We start from the raw sequence: 26,939 nt of genomic DNA, 5'->3' as shown, positions 1-26,939 counted from the left end.
TGCCATGGCCCTCCGACACACAGGCATCGGACAGGATCCACGACCGCCGGATTCCTTTAATGGAATATCCAAAATCAAAGGGGTAGGTGATGGCCACACCTAGCCCTTCCACACACCAACAACACATTCCAATGCCTAACTGCCCAATACCAAGAACGTGACGAAGTAGGCGGAAAAAAACCAAAAGGCCGGTGCCAATTTGCCAGTTGGAAAAAATTCCTACCAGGCCCCCTGGGCAACCTGGGCGACAAACCATAGGTCCATAGCAAGGTCAAGAGAAAAGCTAAGCCCTAAAGGGAGTGGTGGGTGGGTGACTTGATACGAAAAGGTGAGCACAATGGGCAGAATGGCTGGTGTGGCTGCACTTGAGCAGCAAACCACACCCCCACCAAGCCCCCCAGTTGGGTGCTCAACCGGGGGCGTGGCCCACCAGCCTTGTGAATGGGACAGGGGGCAGAACGCCCCCTGCGTGACGTGGGAATCGCCTCCCGCTTACAACACCTCCCCTCCGGAAGAAGGAGAGACCTTACTGTATATAGAATTAGGCTGTTATTAGACATCCCACTCGTAAACATACTTGATCCCTTAGTGGCCCAGTTCCGTCACTCAGCATCTCTCCTATGCAAATAAGTCCAGTAAGAAACGTCAAGATTGCTGTAAAAAGTGTGCTCTATTGCCGTGTGTCTGTCATGTGGGGGCTAATAAACTGAGCTGTATCCTGATAAGACAGAAGTGCTGCAGATTGATGGTTCCTGTGCCCAGGAATTAGGCACACAACCCGTCCTGGGAGAGGTTGCCTCTCCGTGAAGGAACAGGTTTGTAGTCTGGGTATACTCCTGGATTCCAACTAGTTACTGGAGTCTCAAGCGGCTTCTGTAGCTAGCAGTTCTTAGTCCCAGCTTAGGCTGGTTCGCCAGCTATAAATGTTCCTAGATTGGGATAGCCTTCCAGTATCCAAACAGGCTTTCTGCTCCCTTTGGCTTACAACTTCTTGAAACAACATCCCTGAAACGACTTCCTGTCCAAGGACCTACTATGACCTCCAAAACCAACGCAAAGCACATTCCTAACAATATTTTTCTTCTGAACACCCACCACGTATAAACCTAAGCTTCTTTTGGAAGCATTGTCACCTGAGTAAAGGACGGTCACCTGATTAAAGAAATCTTACAGACCAGGCCTGTGCAGAAGACCTACTACATTCAATGGGATTTATTGACTGGTGAAAACTCATATGAATCATTCATCCATCAAATCTGTATAAAATTTGCCCACAAGTAAAAACAAGTTTTGAACAGGAGAAAACAATTTTTTTAGATGCTTCACATGTAGCATGTTAGAATAGGCACTCCTGTATATGAGAAAATGGAGGATTTGAGTGTACGCCTAACCCCTAATTCCTCTACCACCAGACGCATTATGTCATCTTCTCTGGCCTAATGGAAAGGAGCTGCAGCATCTGCTTGTCCTGCTAGTGGTTCTCCTATAAGAAGTCTCAAGCCTTGAAATGGGGAGTTTGGGGCAAGGTTGGGGCAGGATCTGCAGGATACTAGCCCTGCAGACACCTCCCCCAAAAAACCAAGTGGCTCAAACCTGAGACCTCTCTGCTATGTCATACTGGATCTGGTGTAGTGAAAAGGGAAGGGAAAATCTGATCCCTTCCACCCTGGCCAGTGCAAATTGGCACCCCTTCAGGCTCAGCAGTGGATCCCCTGCTCTCTGACCCCCTTTAGGATTGCCCTATTTCTTTTCTAAGATAGTGCCTAGAACTCACAATTTTGATATTTGATATTTATTTTTTAAAAATAGTCTTGAAAAAAATCAAATAGGCTGCTTGATTTTTTTTAAATAGGCTTACCCTTTTCTAATCAAATAATTTATTGAATTATTTAATTAGATGATTGACAGGTGAATTTATTACATACTGAAGCACTATTTTAAAATCATCCTAATTCAGGATGGTTTTTAGTGGGTAGAATCAAATTACAGAACATCTGAAGAAGAAGAAGAAGAGTTTGGATTTGATATCCCGCTTTATCACTACCCGAAGGAGTCTCAAAGCAGCCAGTGAGGTGAGTGAGGCTGAGAGACTTCAAAGAAGTGTGACTGGCCCAAGGTCACCCAGCAGCTGAATGTGGAGGAGCAGAGATGCGAACCCGGTTCACTAGATTACGAGACTACCGCTCTTAACCACTACACCACACTGGCTCTCATCTGATGCCGGAGCGAAAGCAGGGGCAGTTGTAATCAGTGTCTGGGTGGGAGACCATTGAGAAACCCACTCCAGGTCCTCAGAGCCTTCCTAAGAAAGAGTGGGATGCAAGCATAATCAACCATCATGACAGGTTGGGTGTGGGTTCTAGCATGTCATATGTAATCTGTTTTAATGTTTACAATATATATATGTTTTTGATTACAAACAATGACACTGTGTAACAGGGTTACTAATGTAAACACAATAAAACAGTGGATAGCAAAACCTGACTCCATGATCTCATTCAAATATTCTATGGAAAGGAAAAGACAATTGCCACAAATAAAGAGCTGTGACTCTTGCACAGTGGTATCTCGGGATGCAATCGGGATCCGTTTTGGAGCCTCGTTCACATCCTGAACAGAACGTAAGACGCATCTGCGTGTGCGCGAGTTGCGTTTTACCGCTTCCACGCATGCACGTGATGTCATTTTGACCATCTGCACATGTGCGAGTGGCGAAACCCGGAAGTAACACTCTCCGTTACTTCCGGGTCGCCACGGAGTGCAACCCGAAAACACTTATCCTGAAGCGTATTTATCCCAAGGTATCCCAAGGTACAGTAAAGAAAGGCTGTAGTGATGGTAGCAAGGAATTCAGTTTGTAATTATGTTTTGCATGCAATCCTGCATATTTGTATAAAGAATGCTACCAAGTCTCTTAAACTGTATTAAATAATGTGGATGGATTAGCATTAGCAATTTGGAAGTATCATATAGATGTCCTACTTTAAAACTTCTCTAACTCCAATCAAATGTATTTCCCAAGGCAAAAAGCAAAAGAATCTGCAGGGTAACTAAACTTTTGGCTGCTCAATAAACAAAAGCATTTGAGGCATGATGTACAAGGAACCCCCTAGAGGAAAAGGGAGGTAGATGAAGAAAGAAATGAAGCTCATTCCCATATCATTGATCCTGTTTAGCCAGCTGACCTTTTTACTTCTGTCATATTTAGGTCAGCAGTAGCGGTCAACCAAAAAACGCTATCAAAACGGTTGTTAAAAGGATTCATACATACAGAAACTCCACAAAATATTCCATGTGAACAGAATAGGATCAGGTACACTTGCCTTGTAGGTTTATTCATTATGTATTAGGGCATATCCAGACATTCATTTTCTGTGTCCTGGAAATGCCATTGTTATCCAGGCAAACCCACACAGCTCTCATCAACTCTCGATAGTTCACAGTCCCAATATTAGCTTATGGGGGTTTCCTGCTTTTTGAATTAAGCGCATGGTGCAAAAGCACAATAAGAACAGGTTTCCTTTTGCTTCTTCTTGTGTGGGTACTTCTTTGTGAGAAGTACCATATTTTTTTTCCCTTAAGCTTGTTTGGTTGTGAGGATACACTGCTATGCCCTGAAGCATCAGTCAAGGAAGGTAAAATTTTGTGGGTGGGTGTAGATGAAACTCAGTGCGTTGCTTTCAGCTAAAGTGCAGTGAGCCAGAAGGGTCTTCAACAACACAAAACGGGTTGCCAAAAAGCTGGTGAGGTGAGGGCATTGCTCCAAATGCTGCTGAGGACTACAAGTCATGCCTGCTTTGATCCAGTATCCAGGGCTTGGAAAGGTAGTACAGTGGGCATTAACACAGACCTCCCCACCCAAACCAAAAAAAAATCTTTCCAGTAGCACCTTAAAGACCAACTAAGTTAGTTCTTGGTATGAGCTTTCGTGTGCATGCACACTTCTTCAGATACACTGGAAAGGTGCTACTGGAAAGATTTTTTTTTGTTTTGACTATGGCAGACCAACACGGCTACCTATCTGTAACTCCCCACCCAAGTCTTTCTGCTAACTAAGGAAAGAGGAGCGATAAAAGGTATCTCTTCCTGCATTTGTGGAGGCATCAAAGAGAAAAAACACAAAACTTTGCCAGTGACACCAAAAAGACTGAGACAAAAAGGACGGGTGGTTCAAGGACACTGTTCAGCACACACATCCTAAAAGTGCTCTGCTAGGTTGACAGCTTTTTTGCACCAAATTTTGACCAAGTGGAACAGACAGCAGAGGAGGTGTTTGAAAGACAGGTGTAGAACCTGCATTGATCAGGATGCTCATATGAATCACAAATGCCTCTAGATAAAATATATATTTCACATATTAATGTAAGTAGCACAAGAGAGATACAGAAATGATTTGAACTTTGTATGTTCAAACACATTGAGGCTAGAATTATTGGCAGAAGAAAGCTAGATTTTATTACAGTAACTGCTGTGTTATTAGAAAGCTGAAGGGCATTGATTTTAAGACCACTGACAATGTTCTATCCATGTATTAATGTTCATAATGGAAGCAGGGAATAAGCTGCCCAGGGTAATTTATATTGAAATTATACTTACCACCGCTCAAGCTCTGACATCTGCATGGAAGAAAGTGTCTTAACCCTAACCATGTCTACTCAAAAATAACTCCTAATAAATTTAATGGAGCTTACTTCCAGAGAACAACCAAACACCAACACATGACACTAGCGTCAGAAGACCTGCACTGGCTTCTTGTCTGCTACCAGGCCAGGTTTAAGGTTCTTATACTAGTGTACAGAGCCCTGAATCACTTGGGCCCAGGATACCTTAACAACCAATTTACCCTGTACACCCCAAATCAATCAGTGAGATTGTCAGGGGAGCAATAATAGTGGTTCCCTATGGGCCAGAATCTCAACTCATGTCAACAAGGAGTTGTGCTATAGAACAGGGGTCGGCAACCTAAGGCCCATGAGCCACAAGCGGCCCACAGGGGTCGTTTAAGTGGCCCCCGAGCCACCCCGGAACTGAGCCACCTGCTTGGCGAGTCCCCCGCATGATGCGCTAAACCAGCACGGCATGGGGACTCGCTTCCGTGATGCCGAAAATCGCGTCTGCGCAGATGCCGGAAATGGCAGGTGCACGTGCGCACGATCTGGCCCACAGAGGGATCTTCACTGGAGTGAACCGGCCCAGGCAAGGTAAACCTTGCCAACCCCTGCTATAGAACTCCCTCTCACAAAAAGTTAGGCAACATTCCTACTGAGTTTCAATGGCCTGGTCAGGAGGCTTTTGCCCCCTGAAAGCTTTTCAGATGGTTCTACATTTAAAAATAAAAATAAAAATGAGATCTTACATTATTGAGATGTTAAATTTTAGAGATTTAATTAATGTTTTAAATTTTGCATATTGTATATTTTTATTGTTACAAGGCACTTTGAGACCTATATGGTGAAAAACAGGGTATAATTTTAAAAAGAAATAAGTGGAGTTAGGATTGCAACCTAAGTCAATTAACTGGCCTTGAGCAGCAGCTTGGTTCATTTCATATTCTTATTTTTTTAAGGAATTGAATGTATCTGCACTGACATTTTGCAGGGATACCAGCAAATACGTGAGTAGGCAAATGAAGAGATTTTAGTGAAAATGATTCAAAAAAATCTCTACTCAAATATATGTAAAAGGATATTTCCTCACCCACATCTTCAGTGCAGAAAATGTCAGCATCTGTGACAAAAAAGGCAATGTGTGATGTATGTTTTTAAAGAGACTAGAATCATGCTATTAACCACATAAAGATTACTTTCTAATTGTACCCATGCAAAGGTCTTTAAAACAAATGTTCAGTAGTGATTAACTCTCTTCATGTGACTGGGAATCTACAGCAGTAGAAAATGAGCCAGGTTTCTGAACTTGTTCTTTTCTTGATTAAAATAATCTTGATTAAAATAAAGCTCATTATTATTTAAAATAACCCAGTGAAGAAACCTGAATGGCTAGAAAAATGGCTATAATGGCAAGTTCTGCCATGAAGCTTAATGAAACCTTGACAAGCTGGCTTTGCTCTATTATTCCTATTATCTTTGAACTGCAACATTCTCTACCGTAATGTTTGTGGGAATTTAATCACCAGTTTTGCCAAACTATTCCTTGAATTCTTTACTTTATCTTCTTGTTCTAGTTAAGGATGTAGATGACAGCCATAGCCACATGATATGAATCATCATAAGAGACTGGCCATTTTAAGTTTTCATCACACTGTGATTTAGTGGATAGACTCTTTGAGGGCAAGAGCAGTAGCTGACATTGAGAAGGAACTGCACACTTGATGAGACTATCAACAAGTGAATGAGTAGGGGTGCCATACATCTGGAATTTCCCAGACATAGCTGGTATTTGGCCCTCTTAAAAAGCTGAAAATCGCTGAAATGTCCAGGAAAATCCAGGTGCATGGCAGTCCATGTCGGAAGTGTAGATTTTGGCAAATTTCATTAAAAATAGCTCAAAAGCTCTCTTTTTCCTATCTTTTCTTTTAGAATAGAATAGAATAGATTCTTTATTGTCATTACACAAGTGCAACATTGCACATGTGCAACGAAATTGGATGCCATCCCTTAAAACAACAAAAGCAAAACAACAACAACAACCAAACAAACCACATTCCAGCCACACCCACACCCATCAAACTCCCAGGTCACACTATCGAGTTACAGCATTCAAAAAGGCCACAGCTCTTGGATAGAAACTATTTTTCAGTCTATTTGTCCTTGACTTGATGTTTCTATATCTCCTGCCAGAAGGCAGTAGTGCAAACAGACTGTATCCCGGGTGAGATGAATCCTGCAGGATGTTGTTTGCTTTCCTAAGACAACGGGAACCGTACAGTTCTTCCAAAGATGGGAAAGGATGACCAATAATCCTTTGGGCTATGGTTATGACCTTCTGGAGCACCTTCCTCTCCCTAGGTGTACAACTGGAGAACCAAGCACAAATACAGTATGTGAGAATGCTCTCTATGGAGCCTCGGTAGAAGGACACCAGCAGTCTCTCACTCAGATTGTTCTTCTTTAAAAGTCTGAGGAAATAAATTCTCTGCTGGGCCTTCTTCACCAGAGCAGTGGTATTTGCGCTCCAAGTCATGCCCTGATCGATAGTCACTCCCAAAAACCTGAATTCCGCCACCCTCTCCACCCGTTCCCCGTTGATATACAAGGGCTGAATGTCCGCCTTTTTTTTCCTGTAATCCACCACCAATTCCTTGGTCTTAGCCGTATTAAGAGCCAGATTGTTCTCTCCACACCAAACACAGAGCCGCTCCACCTCGTCCCGATAGGCGGACTCATCCCCTCCTGAAATGAGCCCCACCACCGTAGTGTCATCAGCAAACTTGATGATTTTGTTGCTGGAATAGATGGCTGTACAGTCATACGTATAGAGAGTATAGAGCAGGGGACTCAACACACAACCCTGTGGTGAGCCGGTGTTAAGGCTAAGGGCTGTGGACATATGTGACCCTACTCTAACCCTCTGAGAACGTTCTGACAAAAAATCCAAAACCCAGAGACAGGTGGAGTTGGAGAGTCCAATCGCCTCTAGCTTGGACACCAGTCTATGGGGGAGGATAGTGTTAAAAGCAGAGCTAAAATCCACAAACAGCAGCCTCACATAACTCCCCGGCAGCTCCAGATGGGACAGAGCAGCATGGAGAGTGGTGGTGATAGCGTCTTCTGTGGATCTATTTGCCCTGTATGCAAACTGGTAGTTGTCAAAAGTTGATGGAAGACAGGAAATAATGTGACGGCGCACCAGTTTCTCAAAACACTTCATGATGATTGGAGTCAGTGCAACTGGTCTGTAGTCATTCAAACTACTGATTGTGGATTTTTTTGGCAGAGGAACAATAGTTGACGACTTCAGGCAGGGTGGGACAATAGACTGGTGTAAGGACTTGTTGAAGATCTTAGTAAAGACCCTCGCCAGCTGATCCGCACAGCCCTTCAACACCTTTCCAGTGATGCCATCAGGTCCAGCAGCCTTCCTCGGATTCACCATCCTCAATACCTGTCTCACCTCATGCTCCTCTACAGTGAATGAGGGGCCCCTATGGGCTGGTGGCTGTAATACCAGCGTCTCAGGTGGCTCCTTCTCGAAGCGAGCAAAGAAGAGGTTAAGCTCCTCCGCCAGCAAAGGGTCCGCCAGCAAAGGGTCACCGTCGACAGCACCAAGGTTAGGTTTGTAGTTGGTAATATGCTGAATCCCCTGCCACATCTGTCTTGTGTTGTTGCTCCTTAAATTATCCTCAATCCTCTGCCTATAATCCAGTTCATGTATGCAACAACGGCCGTGAGAGTTTTAATAGCACAAGGAAGGAAGACTGAAGAAACCCCAACTAAAGAATCATGGCAATAAAAATTGATGGACTATGCAGAACTGGCAAAACTGACATACAAGTTATGGTCAAGGATAACTGTGACTTTAGAGATGAATGGGAACCCTTTACAAAGTATTTGAAGATGCAACAAAGCGAACTGGACTCCTTGGCTGGCTTTGAATAAACATTCACAAACTTTTTATTGATAATAACCAGCTAAATAGTTTGAGGATCTATACAACTGTGCAACATGCAGAAAACAGCATTTTTATAGAAATCAAAGACTGGAACTGAGGGAAGTCGAGGGAGGGAGGGGGAGGGAGGAAAAATGGGGGGGAATAAGGATGACATGTTTCTGGATAATATGTTTTGTTTTAATTTTGAATAAAAAAGTTATTACAAATGTGACTTTCCTGCCAGTGCCTCCTCATGGAAGGGGTACTGTGGCCCCCTGTTTGGGCTCCCAGACAGCTCTGCCCCTTTAAAGGGGTACCCTGGTGTTAAAAGGATACTACCCACTGCCTTAAATGCCCAAGTTGTTGTGTTTGCTATGAGGCAGGCAAAAACCTGTAGACGGGTCAATCTGTCTGCAGGCAAAACTCCCCCTTGGCCCCAAATACAGCAACTGAGTAATCCATAGCAATGCCCATACACAGTTCAGCTTGCTCACCATCAGGCTGAAGCACACATACAAATATAAAAGGGGCAGGAGGGCAGGTGATCCAGTGACGATCAGATCCATGCAGGACAAGAGGCTGGGCACCGGGCGCCGCACCCCTTCAAAGGAAGGTGACAGTCCCAGTACCTGCCCAAGTCTTACCTCCTGACTGGCCGAGAGAGTGCCTGGCTTCCTGCCAGGAAATGCGTGGCCAGAAGGGAAGGCTATGCATCCACCTCCGGCCACACACTTGGACCCCTCCTCCCCTTGCATCAGCCCCCAATGTGCTCTGCACCAGGCAACATATGGTAGCCACACGCAATCTGGTGGTAGACCTTTATTGTTATCCTGTTATAACCCAGAGGGGAAGCAGACCGTGTGTTTCAGTCCTATCTCATGGCCTCCCATTTGCACATGCCCCTGCATGTCTGGCAAAAATGAGAAAGTGTTGAATACATGTAGAGCTGATCACCAGTGCTTTCATGGAACCCTGTGTGGTGCTGTGAAGCCCAAACCGTCAGCTTATTATCTGGGCTTCAAAGTACCATACATCCTATACAGTTTAATTCCAAAACAGGTGGGAAGGAGCAAGTCATGTGATATAATGTGATAGACAGGTGGGCAGCCATGCCTACAGATGGTGGGAAAGATAGATACCTAGGTAAGGTAAAGGACCCCTGGAAGGTAAAGGACCCCTGGAAAGTTACGTCCAGTCAAAGGCATCTATGGGGTACAGCACTCATCTCGCTTCAGGCCGAGGGAGCTGGCGTTTGTCCACAGACAGCTTTCCAGATCATGTGGCCAGCATGACTAAACTGCTTCTGGAACAACGGGACACCGTGCCAGAGCACACAGAAACGCCATTTACCTGTGGTGCCTATTTATCTGCTTGGACTGGTATGCTTTCATACCAGGAGCTGGGTCAAAGCAATGGCAGCTCACCCCATCACACAGATCTGAACCGCCAAACTTCTGATCAGCAAGCCCAAGAAGCTCAGTGGTTTAGACCACAGCGCCTAGCCTGCATGCCAGAATCAGTTCCCCACTGCTGCTCTATGTGATTCTTTTTCTTTTATGTGATTATCTTGGGATAAGTACCAGAACAAATACTGACTTTAGCTCTGAAAAAAAAGCAAAATGTGATGCAGTGGAGAACACTTGCTTTTGTTCCTATCTTCTATGGAATCTGGAAGGAACAGGACATGTGTAGCCCTCAAAATCAGATGGTCTGGAATGAGTGCTTACAGGCCCTCTGTGGAAGCACCATATGGAGCTATTGTTCTGCTTTGCTCAAGAATCGGTTTGGTGAGAAAATTGGGTAGAGTGACTGGCCATATAGTTAGTGTGTTACCATGACAGTTGCTACTAGTCACTGGTCCTATTGGTGCCCTTGCTGCTCATGTTTGAAATAGGATACTGTGGACGTGATAGACCACATTCTGATCCACCAGGACTATTCTTATGTACTTATGAGTTCTGGCTCTCAGTAGGAATTTATTTAGAGGCTTACTAGGTACTTTTAGACATGCTTCTGTGTTAAGTTGGATCTTATCAATTTTCCAGAAATTAATATTTCTCTCACCCATATATACTAACTTTATACTAACAGATGAATGCTGCTTATGACCCTATAAGAAAGTGGAAGTGCCACTGGTTCTCAAACTCTGTCTTAGCCTCCCCAGAACTCAAGTTGTACAATAAAGGCACCATGGCAACCAGCTATGGTTTGAAAATGTTCATGAAAATGTACACATGATATGCAAATTATACTAAATAGCAACTTCAAGCTCTTAGTATATTTTTTTGATGTGGTTACCAGTGCTGACCAAATTTCCTATACCTACTGTAAACAGAAAATCCAAGTGCCTTCAGTATAACAGTTAATATTAAGGCATCACAGAGTAATCAGTGCTACCTACTAGACCTGTGAAACAAAAGCAGCACATGCTCAAAAATGCTTATGCATGACGTATTACTGGGCACAGCCACAGCAAATGTCACTTTCCCACAATTTAAACCCTTCCTACTTTTTTTCTATCTGGAGTTTCTGTATGCTCACAGCAAGAACGTTTAATGCATTCTAGCTCTAGAGAGTAGATGGTGGCTGGCTCCTTTGGAATTTCTACATTCGAATTGGCACAGACGGAAGCTAGTGAGCCACCCAAATTATTTTGGGTGGCTCACAGTCTTTCTATTTCAAGACTCTTCTGTGTAAAATGACATTTTGGAGCCAAACCTCAGAAAGAGCCTGGTAATTCAGTTTGTCCTAAAAGGGTCCTGATTAAGGACTATCCAGCCTTGGCCGCACTGCACACACATCTTTGGTATTTGGTATTTGTATGCAGGCAAGGACGAAGGGCACGTTTGCAAAATCAATTGTGTGCAGTTTTTATATTTACTGCACTTTTACCACATATGTCATTTATTACACAGTGGAAAACCGTTAAATGCACAGTAGTTGTGCCAAGTGGCATTATGCTTTTAACAGCTTTATTCGTTTAACAGCTCCAGTCTCATTATATTTTGCCATGTGGTACATGAGATTTTTATTCATTTAACAGTGTAAGAGGGCTCCATGGCATTTTCCTTTTATGTATTTCATATTGTGCCTGGGCTCTTGCCTTTTCTGTGAGCATTAGCCCACAGGCTGCACTGAAAACAAGTGGTGCAACAGGAGACATGATGATTTAGAAGAGGAGGAAGAAAATGAGCATGAGAAAGATTTGGATCCTCCTCATATACAAATCCATGTAACACATTAGAATAAATTCAATATTTCTGTGAATGATGGTAACAGAATTACTTTCAGCATTTTATAATGCTTCCATTTCATATTTTTTAAAACTACAAGGAATACAGTGATCAATCAATCTGTGGTTTTCTGTTGGCTTCCCATAAGACAATTGTTTAAGGAATCAAACAACTGTTAAGGAATCAAATCTGTTAAATGTGTACAACACAATAATTCCAGGGGTTCTTGATTTACTGCACCAGGTGGAGGACAGGGAAGCAGTTTATGGTCCGGTTTCTTTTTTTTTTTTTTTACTTTTCAGTTAAAGGAAGATAATTTGATTTGTCTTTGCTAGCCATTCACTTTAAAGAGGCAGAAAGAAATTATTTAGGAGCAAAAAGACAAAGTGCAATGGATTCTCCAGGGATCATTGATGTTGTTACTAATGCTGCAACCGATATACTTTAATGATGGGGGGGGAGGGATGGGTCCAATTTCAACCTTGAAGCTTTCTCTGCTCTTTCAAAAAGAACCCTCTACTCACCTGACTTTTATTGGCAGCCACTTTGGCAAACAGAGCCTGAGACACCTTGGCCCTTTTCATCTCCTGTTGGATCTCGTCATAAATGGCAGCTGTGATGTTGATGTTGGCTCCGTCCACCTTAATGGGGAGGTCTGTTGTCGGTGTCGAGGTTTTGGCCTACCGAGAGACCATGAAAATAATAATTAAAAAAGTGCTGCTTTCAGCCCAGCCATCTGTGCAGAAATTATCAAAGGATTTCAGTCAGCTGATGCCAAACTGCATTAGCTACAGAGGGACACTTCCTGTCCATTATTCTAATCAGGTTAATTGTGATTGGAAATAATTGCAGTGCATTCCTATAGGACGTTCACAGTCCTCTCTCCCTCTCCCTCCCTTCCCCCCTCTCTTCACACACAGAGCTCGCTCACTCGCTCTCTCTCAACACACATAGAAGCACATATACCAAAAACCTGAAAGGTTATATAGCAGAAGAATTAAATCCCAGGCAGTCACTTGATGGGGCTAGCCAGAAAATACAATATAATACATACATGAGTATTTGGACTTTTGCTTTTTCTCCCCATAAAACTGCATACCTTGGAGGAAGAGCCAATTCTTCCAGAAAAAATGAGTAAATGCATAGAGGTCTCTAAATAATAAATTATTACTCAATTTAATGCACTCCCTCAAGTCTCTCTCATCCTTTATTAAAGCTATATGTATGTCATTTGAGTATGTATGGTTTCCCATCATTATGCTGCCCAGATAGTCACCTAATTTCACCTAGGAAATCAGTGAGAATGAACAAAAATTCATAACACCAGGCTTCACAGTATGTGTGGTGTGCTGCCCTTGGTCTCCTAAACTCATATTGCAGTTCTGCATATTCCAGTGCACTCCTTTTAATTGAATGACTTCCAATCAACTTCTGGGACAAATGAAGGACAATAAACAGAGAATATTGGCACTTCCACTTACTAAGCCATCAAAGAGAGAACAAGTTAGGAATGGAGGGGGAAAGGTCATTACCCCAAAACCAGAAACCAGATGAAAACCTGTTCAGACTGGCTGCTCGTTTCAACAGTACAAGTCAGATACATCACTGAAACTGCCCAGTAACCTATGTATCTGGTAATGATTATACAGTAGAACCTCTAGTTGCGAACATGATCCATGCGGGAGGCGGGTTTGCAACCCACAATGCCGCGTCTGAGCACGCACATAATGCAATTTGGCACTTCTGCACATGCACAAGCGCCAAAACCCAGAAATAACCCGTTCCGGTACTTCCAGATTCGGCACATCTGTAACCCAAAAATGCGCAACCCGCAGCGTTCGCAACCCAAGGTATGACTGTATTGCACATGCTATTCTATCTAACAGCAGTTATCTGCACACAGCAGTAATCTAGGACACTGATCTAGCAAGCTTTTTATGGAACTGAAACATTAAATTAAGCTAACGTGTACTGTATATAGAAAAAGACTGTAATGTCATTTCTCCCATGCTGGCACCTTAAAACAGCCTGATTTAGGGAGGTACTGAATATAAATAGTATGTTTAACCCAGAGGTGTTCCGCTCAGTCCACAGATTTTATCCAGCCCTCTGGGTCTTCTTCCACCTATCAGCTGCTCAGCAGTGAGCAGCTGAGAGGGGGAAATGTTCTGACTTTTTGTGAAGCAGTGGCGTAGCGTGGGTTGTCAGCACTCGGGGCAAGGCAAGTAATTTGTGCCCCCTAACCCGTGGATTTGCGCCCCCTAACCCTAACCCCCAGATGTTGTGCCCGGTGCGGCTGGCCCCCCCTGCACCCCCCACGCTACGCCACTGTTGTGAAGTATGCAACTGCAGTTCCTTCCTCTGCAAGATCAAAGCAGAGAGAGGAAAGGTCTCAACAGAGGTAGACCTATATTGCCTAGAAAAATGCAAGATGTGTTCCTTCAGTTTGGAGTTGCATGCAATTTTGAAAATATAATTGTAATTCCACCATCAGCAGTAAAGTGGGTGGGTATAAGGATCAAATCTTCTTTGCTGTGACACCAAGATTATAGAATGAACTTCTGAAAGAGGCCTGTCTGGTTTCCAGTCTCTGCTCAGTTTTCAACAGACAATACAAATATGTTTTACAGTATTTATTTCTTTCTGACAGAGACTGCGACCCAGTTTCCACATGCCCTGAATGAGTTCCCAGAGTGAATACTGCAGCTACCCAGGGCTATTGCCATGGTTTGGTTTGGCATTACATTAAAAAGGTAAAGGTACCCCTGCCCGTACGGGCCAGTTGTGACCGACTCTGGGGTTGCGTGCTCATCTCGCTTAAGAGGCCGGGAGCCAGCGCTGTCCAAAGACACTTCCGGGTCACGTAGCCAGCGTGACGAAGCTGCTCTGGCGAGCCAGCACCAGCACAGCGCACGGAAACGCCGTTTACCTTCCCGCTATAAAGTGATACCTATTTATCTACTTGCACTTAGGGGTGCTTTCGAACTGCTAGGTGGGCGGAGCTGGGACCGAACAACGGGAGCTCACTCCGCCGCAGGGATTCGAACCACCGACCATACGATCGGCAAGTCCAAGGCACTGAGGTTTTACCCACAGCGCCACCCGCGTCCCTCTGGAATTACATTACATTACATGAGCTGTAAACCTAGTTTTCTTCTTCATTTGTTGCATGTGGTTTGTCTGGGGGACAGATTCAGCTGCAACACGATAGCAAACATGGCTTAGTGCTGGGCAGGATAGCAGCAGCAGGACTGGGCAAAGAGCACAGTGGCCACGATCTTCACTCTGAGAGAATTTGCACATTAGTTTGTGTGTGCTAAGCCATGGTTTAGCTTAACGTTTGAAAAAATTCTGGCACAGTATGCAAACAAGAGTTTGGTGGGGCTGCTACTTAACTTTTTTATTTCATTTGTTTCTATATGAGTTTTTGATTTGTATTTTTATAATTGTTAATTTTTAAATGCTGTTTTCAGGAAGTTTTGTTGCCATTTCTTCAAACAGAAAAATGACAGAACTAAATAAATGTGTAGAATATAGACATTAACTAAATAAATTTACCACAGAATAAAGAAAGCAGCATTTAAACCTTTTCATGTTCAATACCCCTGGACTCTTTTACTGGATTAGTTTGGCACAGGCCATGTAATATTAAGGACACATCTCAAAATAATAGTTTATCAATGTAAAGCTACAAACTAAGGATAACAACTAAAACAACAGGGAATACAATGGGGGTATTTATTGTATTTCTTGATACATTCTCAGATTACCCACCACACTGCAAAAAATCATATCACAGATTGGTATCTATGGAAACAACATTTTGTATATAGGATTAACTTTGGCACAGAACAAATTTGTCGTTAATTTGTAATACATTTTCTCTTGTCTACCCATTTTGGCTGTTTTTGAAGGCAGTCTCCTAGCATCAATATGTCCCCTCTAAGTGACAAGTCTTATGCATTTTATAGCACTTTATAACTTAGGAATTTCTCCCTGTTTCAGTTAAGGTATACTACTAGTGCTAACAAATTAAGTTTTTCCTGGGTGAGCTATCTTCTATATACAGTACACTCCTCCAGATAATGCAAAAGAAGGAGCTCCTTCACTTGGCTACCTTGGATGCAATCAACTCTTTATTTGCACATGAACATTCTCAGATGTTAAGGTTAACTTCTGAGACCCTTCAAGGGTGCCCCCTTTTTCAGTGTTAAGGTGAAAGAGATAATACAGGTGTGGCACCTTCTCTGTGGCATGATCTGCCAAGGAGGGCAGCCTGGGAACTAATCCTAGAGCTTTCCAGCAACAAGCAAATGTTTTTTGTTTATTGCCACAGGCCTTTCACAGTTACAATTACACATACACACAACTGATCGTTTTAAAAAAGAATCACTCTGCTTTTTTAGCAATTAAACTAGTGTGGTGTGTGTGTGTGTGTGTGTGTGTGTGTACACACACAAACATACATACATATATAATTATTATTTTTTTAGTTTTCAATTACAATCCAATAATAGCCTCATTATAACAATACCAAGTGAAGGGTCTCAGAAGTTAGGCTTCCGGTTCTGCTCTGCCTTAATGGAGGCAGCACCCACAACAGCGGGAGATCGTTGGCGAAGGAAAAACAATGATGATTGTGGGTAATTATCCTTGCAAATTCCCCCCAGGGACATGGGTGAATGGGCTTCACTCACAGTTTGTCTCAGTACCTGGCTCTCGCTCCAGCATGGATTGTGGGAGGCAGGGAGGTGCTGAGAACATATATATATTCTTTTAATTGTAAACAATCCTGAAAGTTGTGAAACGTTCTTGTTAGATACTATGAGGACCTCAAGGCATCAGTGAAATGAGGAGGAAGGCGATTTTTCTCTGGCGGAGGGACTGTTGGAAACAAAATGCTTCCACTCTTGCTGTGAAGCCAGCAGAGAAGTAGGTCACAATGTGGCATGGAGATTAGGCCAACGAGGCCACAGGAAAAGGGCTGCCTTCAACAAGCATATTGATGGAATCTATTTCCCCGATGCAGATAAAATTCACTGGAACCAGGGCCAGCACATGCCAGTTGTGCTTCTCAGCCACCCTCTGCTTTGGGAAGCAGTGCACCAGGCTCTGGGGTACCCAGACTTGCGCACCACTTTGGGCTCTAGCATGCGGCCCCCAAAGTTAAGTGCCACCAGGGGTGCCCCCCCCCACTCCAGCTACACTACTGCATTAAGACCTAGTTGTTCAACCTAAGTTCTAGTGATGATCTCAGCACATTGTCAGGTTCATGTAAGTGTACAGAGTCCTTTAGGAACCCTGGACGCGGACCATTTAGGGTATTAAAGCATCTTCACTTTGAATTATGCCCAGAAAACAACTAAAGCCCAGTGAAAGCTCTCAAATGCTGTGGCAAATCACAGTAAACGATCTAGCTGTTGAGTTCTGGATGAGCTGTATTTTCTAAATGCATTTTGCTACCAGCTGGTTGCAGCCACCTCGACAAATCCTTCATTATATCTCAAAAAAGGGCCTCTGCTGGCTGCTTAAATCCTGGCTTGTCATTAGTTAGAAGAAGAACTGGATGACATTCCAATCAGTATGGCAATCATGGAGTAAAATCATAGACACTTAATGGAAAAGCTATGATGCTCAAGGCTACAGCACGGTTCAGAGGATGCAGTGACTGCCTAGTTCTCTTCAAGCATACAGGGGAGATATGTATGAGGAGCATTTTCTATCGCTGAAGAGACTGGAGTTACCCTCATTTCCATGGGCCTCCACATGCACATCAGTGTTGTGATGCTTTCAATCACAGTTGATGTGCACAACCTGCCTCGCATTTGAATTCTTTCATGTAGTCCATTGAATTCTCATTCTTTATATTTGCAGCATTAAATACTAACTAGTTTCATCTACAAAGTATTGCCAGAAGATAACAGGATCGTGTTAGCTCAACTCCAAACCCTAAAAAATCAAGGTTCCAAGAAGCACTCAAGTGGACTGAATACCAGATGGGAAAATCCTAACAGGTCATCTCAAATGATGCCTGCCCTCCTGTTTCTGGATAACGGGACAATTGTGAAAGCAATTATAATAGGGTTGCACCTTACCTGGGGGGTTCTGGAGGAACTTGGACTGCTGGCAGCTGAAGACACCATGCTCACATTGGGGTTCATACTCCTCTCTCTCTCATCCTGATATATACGATCTCGTTCTGTCTCAGGCAGGTTGAGAAAATTCTGCATTGCCCTCAGATTTACCAGGAGGGACTGGGAAGCTGTTCTAGGGTCTTCTTCTTTACGCAGAATCTCTGATAGCAATCCCTGGTTCAAAAAATTAAAAAAAGGCCAAGTCTTTTTAAAAATGTGTTTATTGTAACCAGCCAGGTTGCAATGCTGAGACCCTTCATAAGATGTTAAAGCACAGGGAATGTTTTGTAGAAACAAACCTTGTTTCCTTGGGACTGTGGTTTATTTAGGAGCATTTCTGTTCAGATTCTATCATATATTTAAGATCAACCTGAACAAAGAGGTGCCAAAGAGGCAGGTGGGTCAGTGTAAAACTACCATTATAGGCAGGTGCCTCCTGAAACTATTTTAAGAACTATTAGTGCTCTCACTCTTACTGCTTCAGGCTGGAAACACTTGGCAGCCCTGTTCATCTTCAGGAATCTGCCAAGTTTGGTAAATTTAGTTCAGACATTTAAACAGCACTGGAGACTTATGAAGAAAAATGTTTGGCAGAGTTTGGATGTTACAGTTCATTCACTGCAAACCTGTCAATTCTTTCTAATGGGAGAAAATGCTGCAAATATGAGAAATTCTCAAGATACTTCATCTTAGAAATTAATAATTTGAAAATTGCTTGCTGCCTCATTTAGAAAGCCAAGATATGGCAATGTCCATATTCATCAAATACATCAAGCTTTTTTTTTACATGAAAGAAGCCAGAGGTTCAGTTATTCGTATAGCATGTAGTTAGGCCCACAGAAAGCAAGCAAGGGCATAGGACATAAGATGTTCCTAAGCAATTGTCATGGACTGGGCAGAGGAGGAATGGTGGAGACCCCCTCCCTATCCTGACCCTTCCAGGCAAGAGGAAGAAGAAGATAGTACAGTGGTACCTTGGGTTACAAACACCTCGAAGTAGTACCTCGGGTTAAGAACTTTGCCCCAGAATGAGAACAGAAATCGTGCGCCAGGGGCACGTCGGCAGCAGGAGGCCCCATTAGTTAAAGTGGTACCTCAGGTTAAGAATGGTTTCAGGTTAAGAACGGACTTCCAGAACGAATTAAGTTCTTAACCGGAGGTACCACTGTATAGATTTACAACAGGGGTTTGAGGGAGGTAGCAACTCAGAGGCAGATGAGAGGGAAAGCTAGGAAATCATGGGAGAGCCGGGACAACACCCAGCTGACACATTGTCATTAGAAAGCACCCCAGACCCTCCATCTCCCAGAACCTGGCGAGCCCTAAAAGTAGGAGAGCAAAGAGCTGAAAGGCAGAGGGAACGTAGCGGCACCCGTAGAGGAGACAATGAGAATGATGAATGAGGAAGTGGGAGAGACGGGTGGTGGGGATTCACTTGGGACAACACCATTATCCAAGAGGCTGGGTTCTATAGCCTCTCTCTGTAAAGATTGAAATAAAAAAGGATGGTAAGAAACTTTTCCTTGTCTTTATACTTTCCAGGGCAAACAGCCGGAAACCACTGACAGCATCCTGACAATAACTGGGATATAAATATTACTGATTACTAAGTAATTTCGAATATTGCTTTGAAACTTGTGCTACTATACGCTTTATGTCTTTGCCTAGGAGAACAGATGGTTACCAGTTTACTACAAAATTATGAAAAGTTTCTTCCTAAAAAGTCAAACTATACCTAGTTAATAACTACCGTCGCTTTGCAAATAGACAAGAGACACCCAATCACTGCTTTCCTAATGTTCTTCATCCTCCCTTCCATGGGCAATCTACTCCCATTCTCAACACCTTCCCTTCTGGCAATATTTTCAACAATGACTGCTTATGTATCCTTTTTTGTATTTTAAAGCCAATAGGGAAAGAGAAAGTATATGTGCAGCCTCTTCTTTACTATGCTTTTCTATGTTTCTCAAGCTAGGACAGCATCCTACAGAGTTATGGCACACGATACCACCACCCATCTTTTCTGGACTTACAGGGCTAAGTAGCCTACAGCATTTTGGAGGCCAGGACACAGGTATGAAGTGTAGTATCCTAGTTAACAGTCCTGGTAATCAGTCAGAACATAAATCCCTCAATTTTTATTAGTCTCGGGAGGCAGAGCTATATGAGTGGTCGGTCACCTTGTTTCATACTTAAGAAAATGGCATTAGTATTGGTTTGATTAGAGAGCAATCTAAACCTCCAAAATTTGCTGTATATGTGTGTGATAGGATGAACAGTGAGTCCCTCTCCATCAGCTATGCCAGTGGAGAGGAGCTGTTGATGGAGGAAGGCTCTGCGGCAGTAGAGGCTTGTCATACACTTCAATCAAGTGGGAGCTACTTCCAGAGCTAGCCAGCATAAGCACCTGAAATGGGGTGTTTGGAGGAAAGGTCAGGGCTGCTCAGAACTATAAATGATCTGCTGGATCCTATGCTGGTCCACTTTCCCTAAAGGATCCAGTGGAACCAGAAGACCATGGAAGCAGTTCAGCGTTGTCGAAGCATTTCCCCATTTTTATTATTATTATTTTCAACTCTTTCCCATGTTACATTTTCAAGAGTAAGAGACATGTGCAGAAGAACCCCAAAATGATTCAGACTAGGATGTAGTTGAATGTGACAATTTTTTTCATGCAAAATTAATGTCTTAAAAATGAAATCTATTTCATTGCATGGTTGAAAATAGATTGTACTGACAGGCTATGCTGATAACCCATGGCAAATAGATAATGAAGTCAGTAAAACAAAATATCATGAGAGCACTTATCATTTATGTTCATATAGTTCTGAAATGGTATATACAAATACTAACCAACAATCGGGATTACAAAAAAAAAGAATAAAGTGGTGCTAAATAATCTGTTCAGCTTTTTCTCACCTGCAACAAATTAGGCTTTCAATATGCAAAGCATCTTCCTTCAAGAAAAACAAACGATCATGATTTCATTTAATTGTAATTTAATGAGGCATAATTTATTTTTAAAGTGATATACACCAGGTGTGTGGTAAGGGAACTGGCCCAGCCAGACAAACTGTTGTGATGCTATTTTTGAGAAATGCCTGAAGATAGCTGGAGATTGTTTTTATTTCTGCAAAGCATGTTTCTGCTACAGAGGACAAGCAGGAGGCGAAAACCCACAACATTTGTAATTTGCTATAAAATTCCATTGGCTAAATTAGCTCATACCAACAGAGCATTTTCTTAAAGGGGGGAGGGACAAATTATACAGTAATAGCCATACAACTCTAGATGTCCAATTCTGCATATAGTTATGCAAGTTTAAGATCATCAGGCATAAAAAAACTGGGCAAAGGATCACTGCCCAAAATTCTACTGTATAGACCTAAACCTGTAACCATACCTTTTTTTTCAAATATTTATCTAGTCTCAGGGAGACAACTCATAAAATGGCTATCTGGACAGGAATTGCCTTCCAACCTCAACATAACTGTTTTTTTTTTAAAGTGTTTTAAAAATGAGGGTGAGGGAATTAAAAAAAAAGTGTGCTACATATAGGATTTGCAAATCTGGAATTCTACACTTTTACAATGAGTCTTCAAAATGCCAGGTATTTGGGGCTTTACATTTTACAATATGTAACGTATTTGCAACAAATGATTTAGTTGCTCCTGCTAACGAAACCTCAAAATAATCATCAATGGTTCAATTGTGAGAACATTCTCTGCAACAACCAAAAGTGATAATAAGTTTATATTATCACTTTCAGTTGTTACAGAGAATGTTCTCACAATCGAACCATTAATGGCATAAATTTACACATTACAGCAGAATTGTGGGAGCTGATTTTCCATGGGCTCATCCCACATCACTGTTGCAACAGCTGCTCACAACCACATGGAGACCAACATTTTCAAGAAGGGAACGTGAAGAACTGAGGCAAATAGCTGTGACAGGAGATAACGATTTAAGTCTTACTGACAAATTAAAAATGAACAAATCATGAGATCCAACTGGTATCCCCTCAACAGTTCTTGAAGCACTTGGAACTTGAAATTGATGGCCTTTGGAATAAAAATATGCAACTTGTCCCTAAAATCAGTCTGTACCTGAAGACTGAAAAGCAGCCAAAATACCATAAATTTTTAAAGGGATCAAGAAGGGAGACAGAAAACTGTCTGTTCCAGGGAAATTGGTGGAAAGTAACAACGGTAAAATTGTCATGCATACAGAAGGATAAGGCTTGCTGAAAAAGAATCAACATGGCTTCTGCAAGAGTAAGTCCTGTCTCACTAATTGTTTAGTGTTCTTTGACAGTGTCATGTGGATTGATCTGGTAGACATTGTACACTGGACCTTTCAAAAAGCTTATGACACAGACCCTCACCCAAAACGCAGGAGCAAACTTAGAAGTCATGGGAACTTATAGTCCCCTCATAGATTGGTAGCTGGTTAAAGAACAATAAGAGAGTAGGAATAAGCTGACAGTTCTTGCAACTGGGTGATGTAATCAGTGGGGTTTCAAACAAATCTGATTTAGGACCAGTAATTTTCAAGTTGTTCATAAATTATCTAGAGTAGGGGGCAAGCGACAAGGTGGACAAATTCACTGATGACACCAAATAATTTAGGATGCTGGCCTTTGACCACTACTTTCATGGTGTTGCTGTAACATGTGAAGAGCTAACTGCAGTCCCCCAGTACTGTCCCAGGGCTAATATCAAAATAGGGACAAGAACTTCAATTACATTCAAAAATAAAACACACCTAGTCTTGTGAACAGGAAATACAAAGATGATTTACTGAAAAATCTCATCATTTAGAATCAAATAAAGAAACACCATTTGAAATTTCAGTGTGCATGGAGGGGGGGGGGGGATTCAACAAGATCATTTCTCTTATTTTCCATTTTGGATTTCTATGTTTTCAGGTCTGTTTGGATATGTGACAAAAATGCTGGGTTTCAGCTATTTCAATACATTCAACACAATTAAGATGCTAGCATTTAGCTATAGAAAACACTCGTGTCTAGCTCATTGACATTTTCACAACACCCATATTTAAAGGACTAGTCTCTGATCTTAGATAATAAAAGAGATAATTCTGTAACTGCTATGGAGTTACTATTATGACCATTATGTCTCGCAACATGTCCTCATTTTCAATACTGGTATTACTTTAAACTTTAATTCATTATCACATATTGGTTTGAGTCTGAATCTTAAAACTAATTTAACTAATGCTTAACGTATATATATCTCAGGAGATCTCTCCTTAGCCTTGGAACGGCAGCATTCAGGCTGATTTGAATAAAATGTATACAGTGTGCAATGATGGGAATTCAATTTTTATTATTAAAAATGAAATGTTTTACTCCTCAAAGAAAATGCTGCTATTACATTAGCTTAATAAAGTCTCTTTTTATTACAGTATCTCTTTTTAGGAAGGGCAGTGTGTGCTTGTGGAGCTCAGGGGAATTGTGAGGAAAGAGCAAAATAAACCACATGCAACTGCTAAGTATTGTATTTAATAAAGTAGACCGTTTTGAACGACATCACAAAGGAAGCAACATATTTTGATACCCAAAATTCTTGCAACACATTTGCTTCCAAGAACCAGAATACAATTATGAGCTGGGAGGAAAGCAGAAGGCCATGTTCAGAAGGCCTAACTCTCCAGGGGTCCTTTTAATTTAAGACTTAATTTAAGTCTTTTAATTCTAACAACTTAAAAGGCTGCTATCCTATCTCCAATTTCCTGAGAATAAGTCCTATTGAATTCATACACCCTTCCCACCCACCCCCCTTGTGCCATAAAGCACTCAGCATGAAAAAAGTTTCAGGCGATCAGAAAATTGCACAAAATTAGCTTCAGAAAATGGCTTTTGTAACTAATGTTAAGAGACATATGAACAATAACTATGGTGTACATTTTTATTTTAAAAATACTAGAGGTGTAAAGCAGCTACAAACTGGGTTTATATCTGTCACTTTACGAAGCAGTCCAATCTGTTCCGAGTCACTCTGTGATCTGTTTGATTCAATTCATGTTTCGAGTCTGAAGCCGATTTGTTAAAAACAAAGCTCTGTTTCCTAACAATCACTGTTACAGGGAATAAAAATAATGGCTGTAAACTTAGAAATGGATGGATTTTGCAGGCATGGCAGTCCCTCCAAATTGGATTAAGCCCACCAAATTACAGGCAAATACAGCCAGAGGGTAGTGGACCTGACACCTTTCGCAAGGTTCACCTAATGAGTCCCATCAGCCCATGTCCTGCATGAGAGCTTCGGGTTGTGCAATGGGGCTTCTCCCCTGCTCCACGCCCTACACACCCTCCAAATTGGCTCAGCAGGTAGGGAGAACCCCCAGAACAGTGTGTGACAGGGAAGAAAGGGGGCTCATTCGACCTGGCAAGCTGAAGAGCTTGAGCTGATGGGACATTCACTACAGCACAATGTTGAATTTTAGAAAAAAATGTGTATTTTTAATTTTACCTTGAGGAAAGAGATTTGGGGGGAGGATGCAGTAGTAATCACCTTTTCTGAAGGCTTGAACCCTACCAAATTTCAGAAGGATGGCCACAGTAGTTTTCCTGAAAAGACAGCTGTTGCAGTTGGGGGAATACATAAAAGGAATCACTTAGTATTTTGTGGGGAATTGGTCTGAAAATTTCAGACAAGAGAATGGTGCCCCTGTGTAGCAAACTGCCCACAAATGGGTCCACGGACTTTTAGCTATGCACCTTTAAAACTGATTTTGAGCAGGTGGGGGCGTATAATAAAAAAGGGATTTACTTTCCTGCATGTGGTTTTGTTTATATTTATTTATCCCACTCCCAAATCACTGTGATTACAGAGCCATGGGAAATCTTTCCCTTTGATTGAAAACAAGATGTGTCAGTCACAAAGGAGGTTTTTTTGTCCCCACTCCGATGTTTCCTTTATGCCCTTCATCCACTCCATCCTTGCATTTTCCTAACAGTTAGAGAATGAGACATCGTTTTTCTGTGGTAAGGCATAATATTGTATGTACTTTATGCAGTCTTGTTTTTTTATGCCTGAGTCACAAGGTGCAATGAGGTGTGCTGTGTGGTCTCCGATCTGCCCTGTCAGATCTCATGGGAGCTCTGCTTCACTCTGACAAGGCACAGATCCCCTGCCCCTCTGCTCATGAGCCAGGGTTCATACAGAGCAGATTCATACCCCTAATAAATACAGAAAAAAGAAAACGTTATCTTGCCCTTCTTCAAGCAGACAAGACGAAGGTCAGATAATATTTGGCTTCCAATGAGCTAGGAAAAAAAAGACATTTCTAATCAAATCACTAGTCTTTTTGCCCTTTTTGCCCAATGGCATCTTCCCTTTGTATACAATATGAATCCACTATATCACTTCAACATTAGCATGCAATGCAAAAACTAAACAACTTTCATCAAGATGGCACAATACATAATTTTACATGATCAATTTATTCTCCACATATCTGTTGCAAAGGAAATAAACCAAGTGCTGTGCTAATTTCTTCCCGACCCAACAATTCAGAGATTCATATTCGTACATTCTTATTTTGAAATGTATAGAAAGTGACCTTTACTTTGAAAAAAATATATATATTTATATTCACAATATTTAAAAAACCTCTTTTTCCAATATTTCTTGCGTCCAGTTATTTTATACTTTGCCCTCATATTTCTAATCTTCTCTTTGCAACTATCAAGGCTACAGACTCACATTTTGTTACATGGATGCTGCGATTCTTTTGTGATTCTTTTGAAAAGAGATGACAGGCATACAAGAGCACCTCACAAGTGATTTAGAGCCCACAAACAGAAACCAGCCTACAGATCCAGAAAAATGTATCTTTCTCATTGTCAAATTTTAAAATGTGTTTCCATTCAAATTTCAATGGGGAGGGAAGATATACTGTAACAAACAATAAGTGGGTGACAGCTGCTAATTAAAATTCTTGCATGTCACAAAGCAACTGGAAATAAAGTGAGGACCTTAAAAGATAATGCTTTCAACAATTATCCATTCTGATGGCCAGTATCTATTCCATCTATATAAGCAAACGACAAGTTTTATCAATAAGAAAAATCTTTAGCTCCATAAATATTCCCATTTTCTGTGTTTGTTCTATAAAACAAGTATTGCTAATCATCCAGCTAGTTAAGCAAATCTAGCTACCGGGCCCAATTTCACAAAAAGGGAAGTCCTTTAAAAAAAACAAAAACACAAAAATATAGAGAGAGGCTTGATAAATTGTATCCCTGGAGCAAGAACACATCACCCTGCTGGTGCCCACAAAAGGGGCTAGTCCTCAGTTTATAGCTGGAGCCTCAAGTGGGAGCACAAATACTTTCACTAAAAAGTTTGGAAGGAGAAATATGCTCAGTTTCTCAACATCACAGAAAGCAGTGCTTATGCATCCAAAGATTTCAATAAATCTTCCACTCTCTGGGTTTTATTGTGTATTAGAAAAGCCAAACGATTCCTTGTTGCTACAATAGATATTTGGGGGAATTATTCAGCAAAAATATTATGTTGTTGCAAAAAAGGAAGTATTTCCACTATAAGGATTCGTTCACACATACATTTTACTTATGGCATGATGATTTTCTAAACAAGCATTTTTTAACCTGATATAGCAATTTCTGGCACACTCCAGTTGTGATCTACTGGTAGATCTCTGGGTAGATCACCCAGGACATCTAGGATTCCTGGCTCCCAATTATTTCACAATGTAAGAACAAGATGTTATAGTGGTGAAATAAAGGAAGTAGGAGTGATGATAATTATGAGTGGAGTTTTATGTGGAAAGACTTGGTTTTGTTCTGTAATGTAGAGCCAATCCTTGGACAAAGAATAATACAAAAGGCATGTCTTTTGCTCTGGTTGGTGGATCTCAGAGTTCAAGTGCAATAAACTGGCACCTGAATAGCTAGGCTTATTTCTCAAAACTGCAGTGGTGACAGCAGCCTTGTCATGACTTGCAATCCACATGTCATTTACACACTCCCACA

The 26,939-nt window shown here is 41.9% G+C and overlaps 1 protein-coding gene across 2 annotated transcripts in view; it reads right to left on the bottom strand.

Moving 5' to 3' along the window:
• Nucleotides 1-26,939, bottom strand: part of SATB2 (SATB homeobox 2) — a 121,587-nt gene that overhangs the window by 27,288 nt on the left and 67,360 nt on the right. The window contains exons 8-9 of one of the 2 annotated variants that reach the window (XM_081919612.1): nt 17,876-18,088; nt 12,305-12,460 (exon numbers count right to left, since the gene is read on the bottom strand). In XM_081919612.1, coding sequence (XP_081775738.1) covers nt 12,305-12,460; nt 17,876-18,088 — 369 coding nt within the window. The remainder of the gene's footprint in view (nt 1-12,304; nt 12,461-17,875; nt 18,089-26,939) is intronic. The other variant, XM_081919613.1, reaches the window with a different exon arrangement.

The sequence above is a fragment of the Podarcis melisellensis genome (assembly GCF_964234715.1).
Source record: "Podarcis melisellensis genome assembly, chromosome: 1".
NCBI classification, from domain to species: domain Eukaryota; kingdom Metazoa; phylum Chordata; class Lepidosauria; order Squamata; family Lacertidae; genus Podarcis; species Podarcis melisellensis.
Note: the sequence above shows the minus strand (reverse complement) of the source record. Positions and strands in the feature narration are given on the sequence as shown.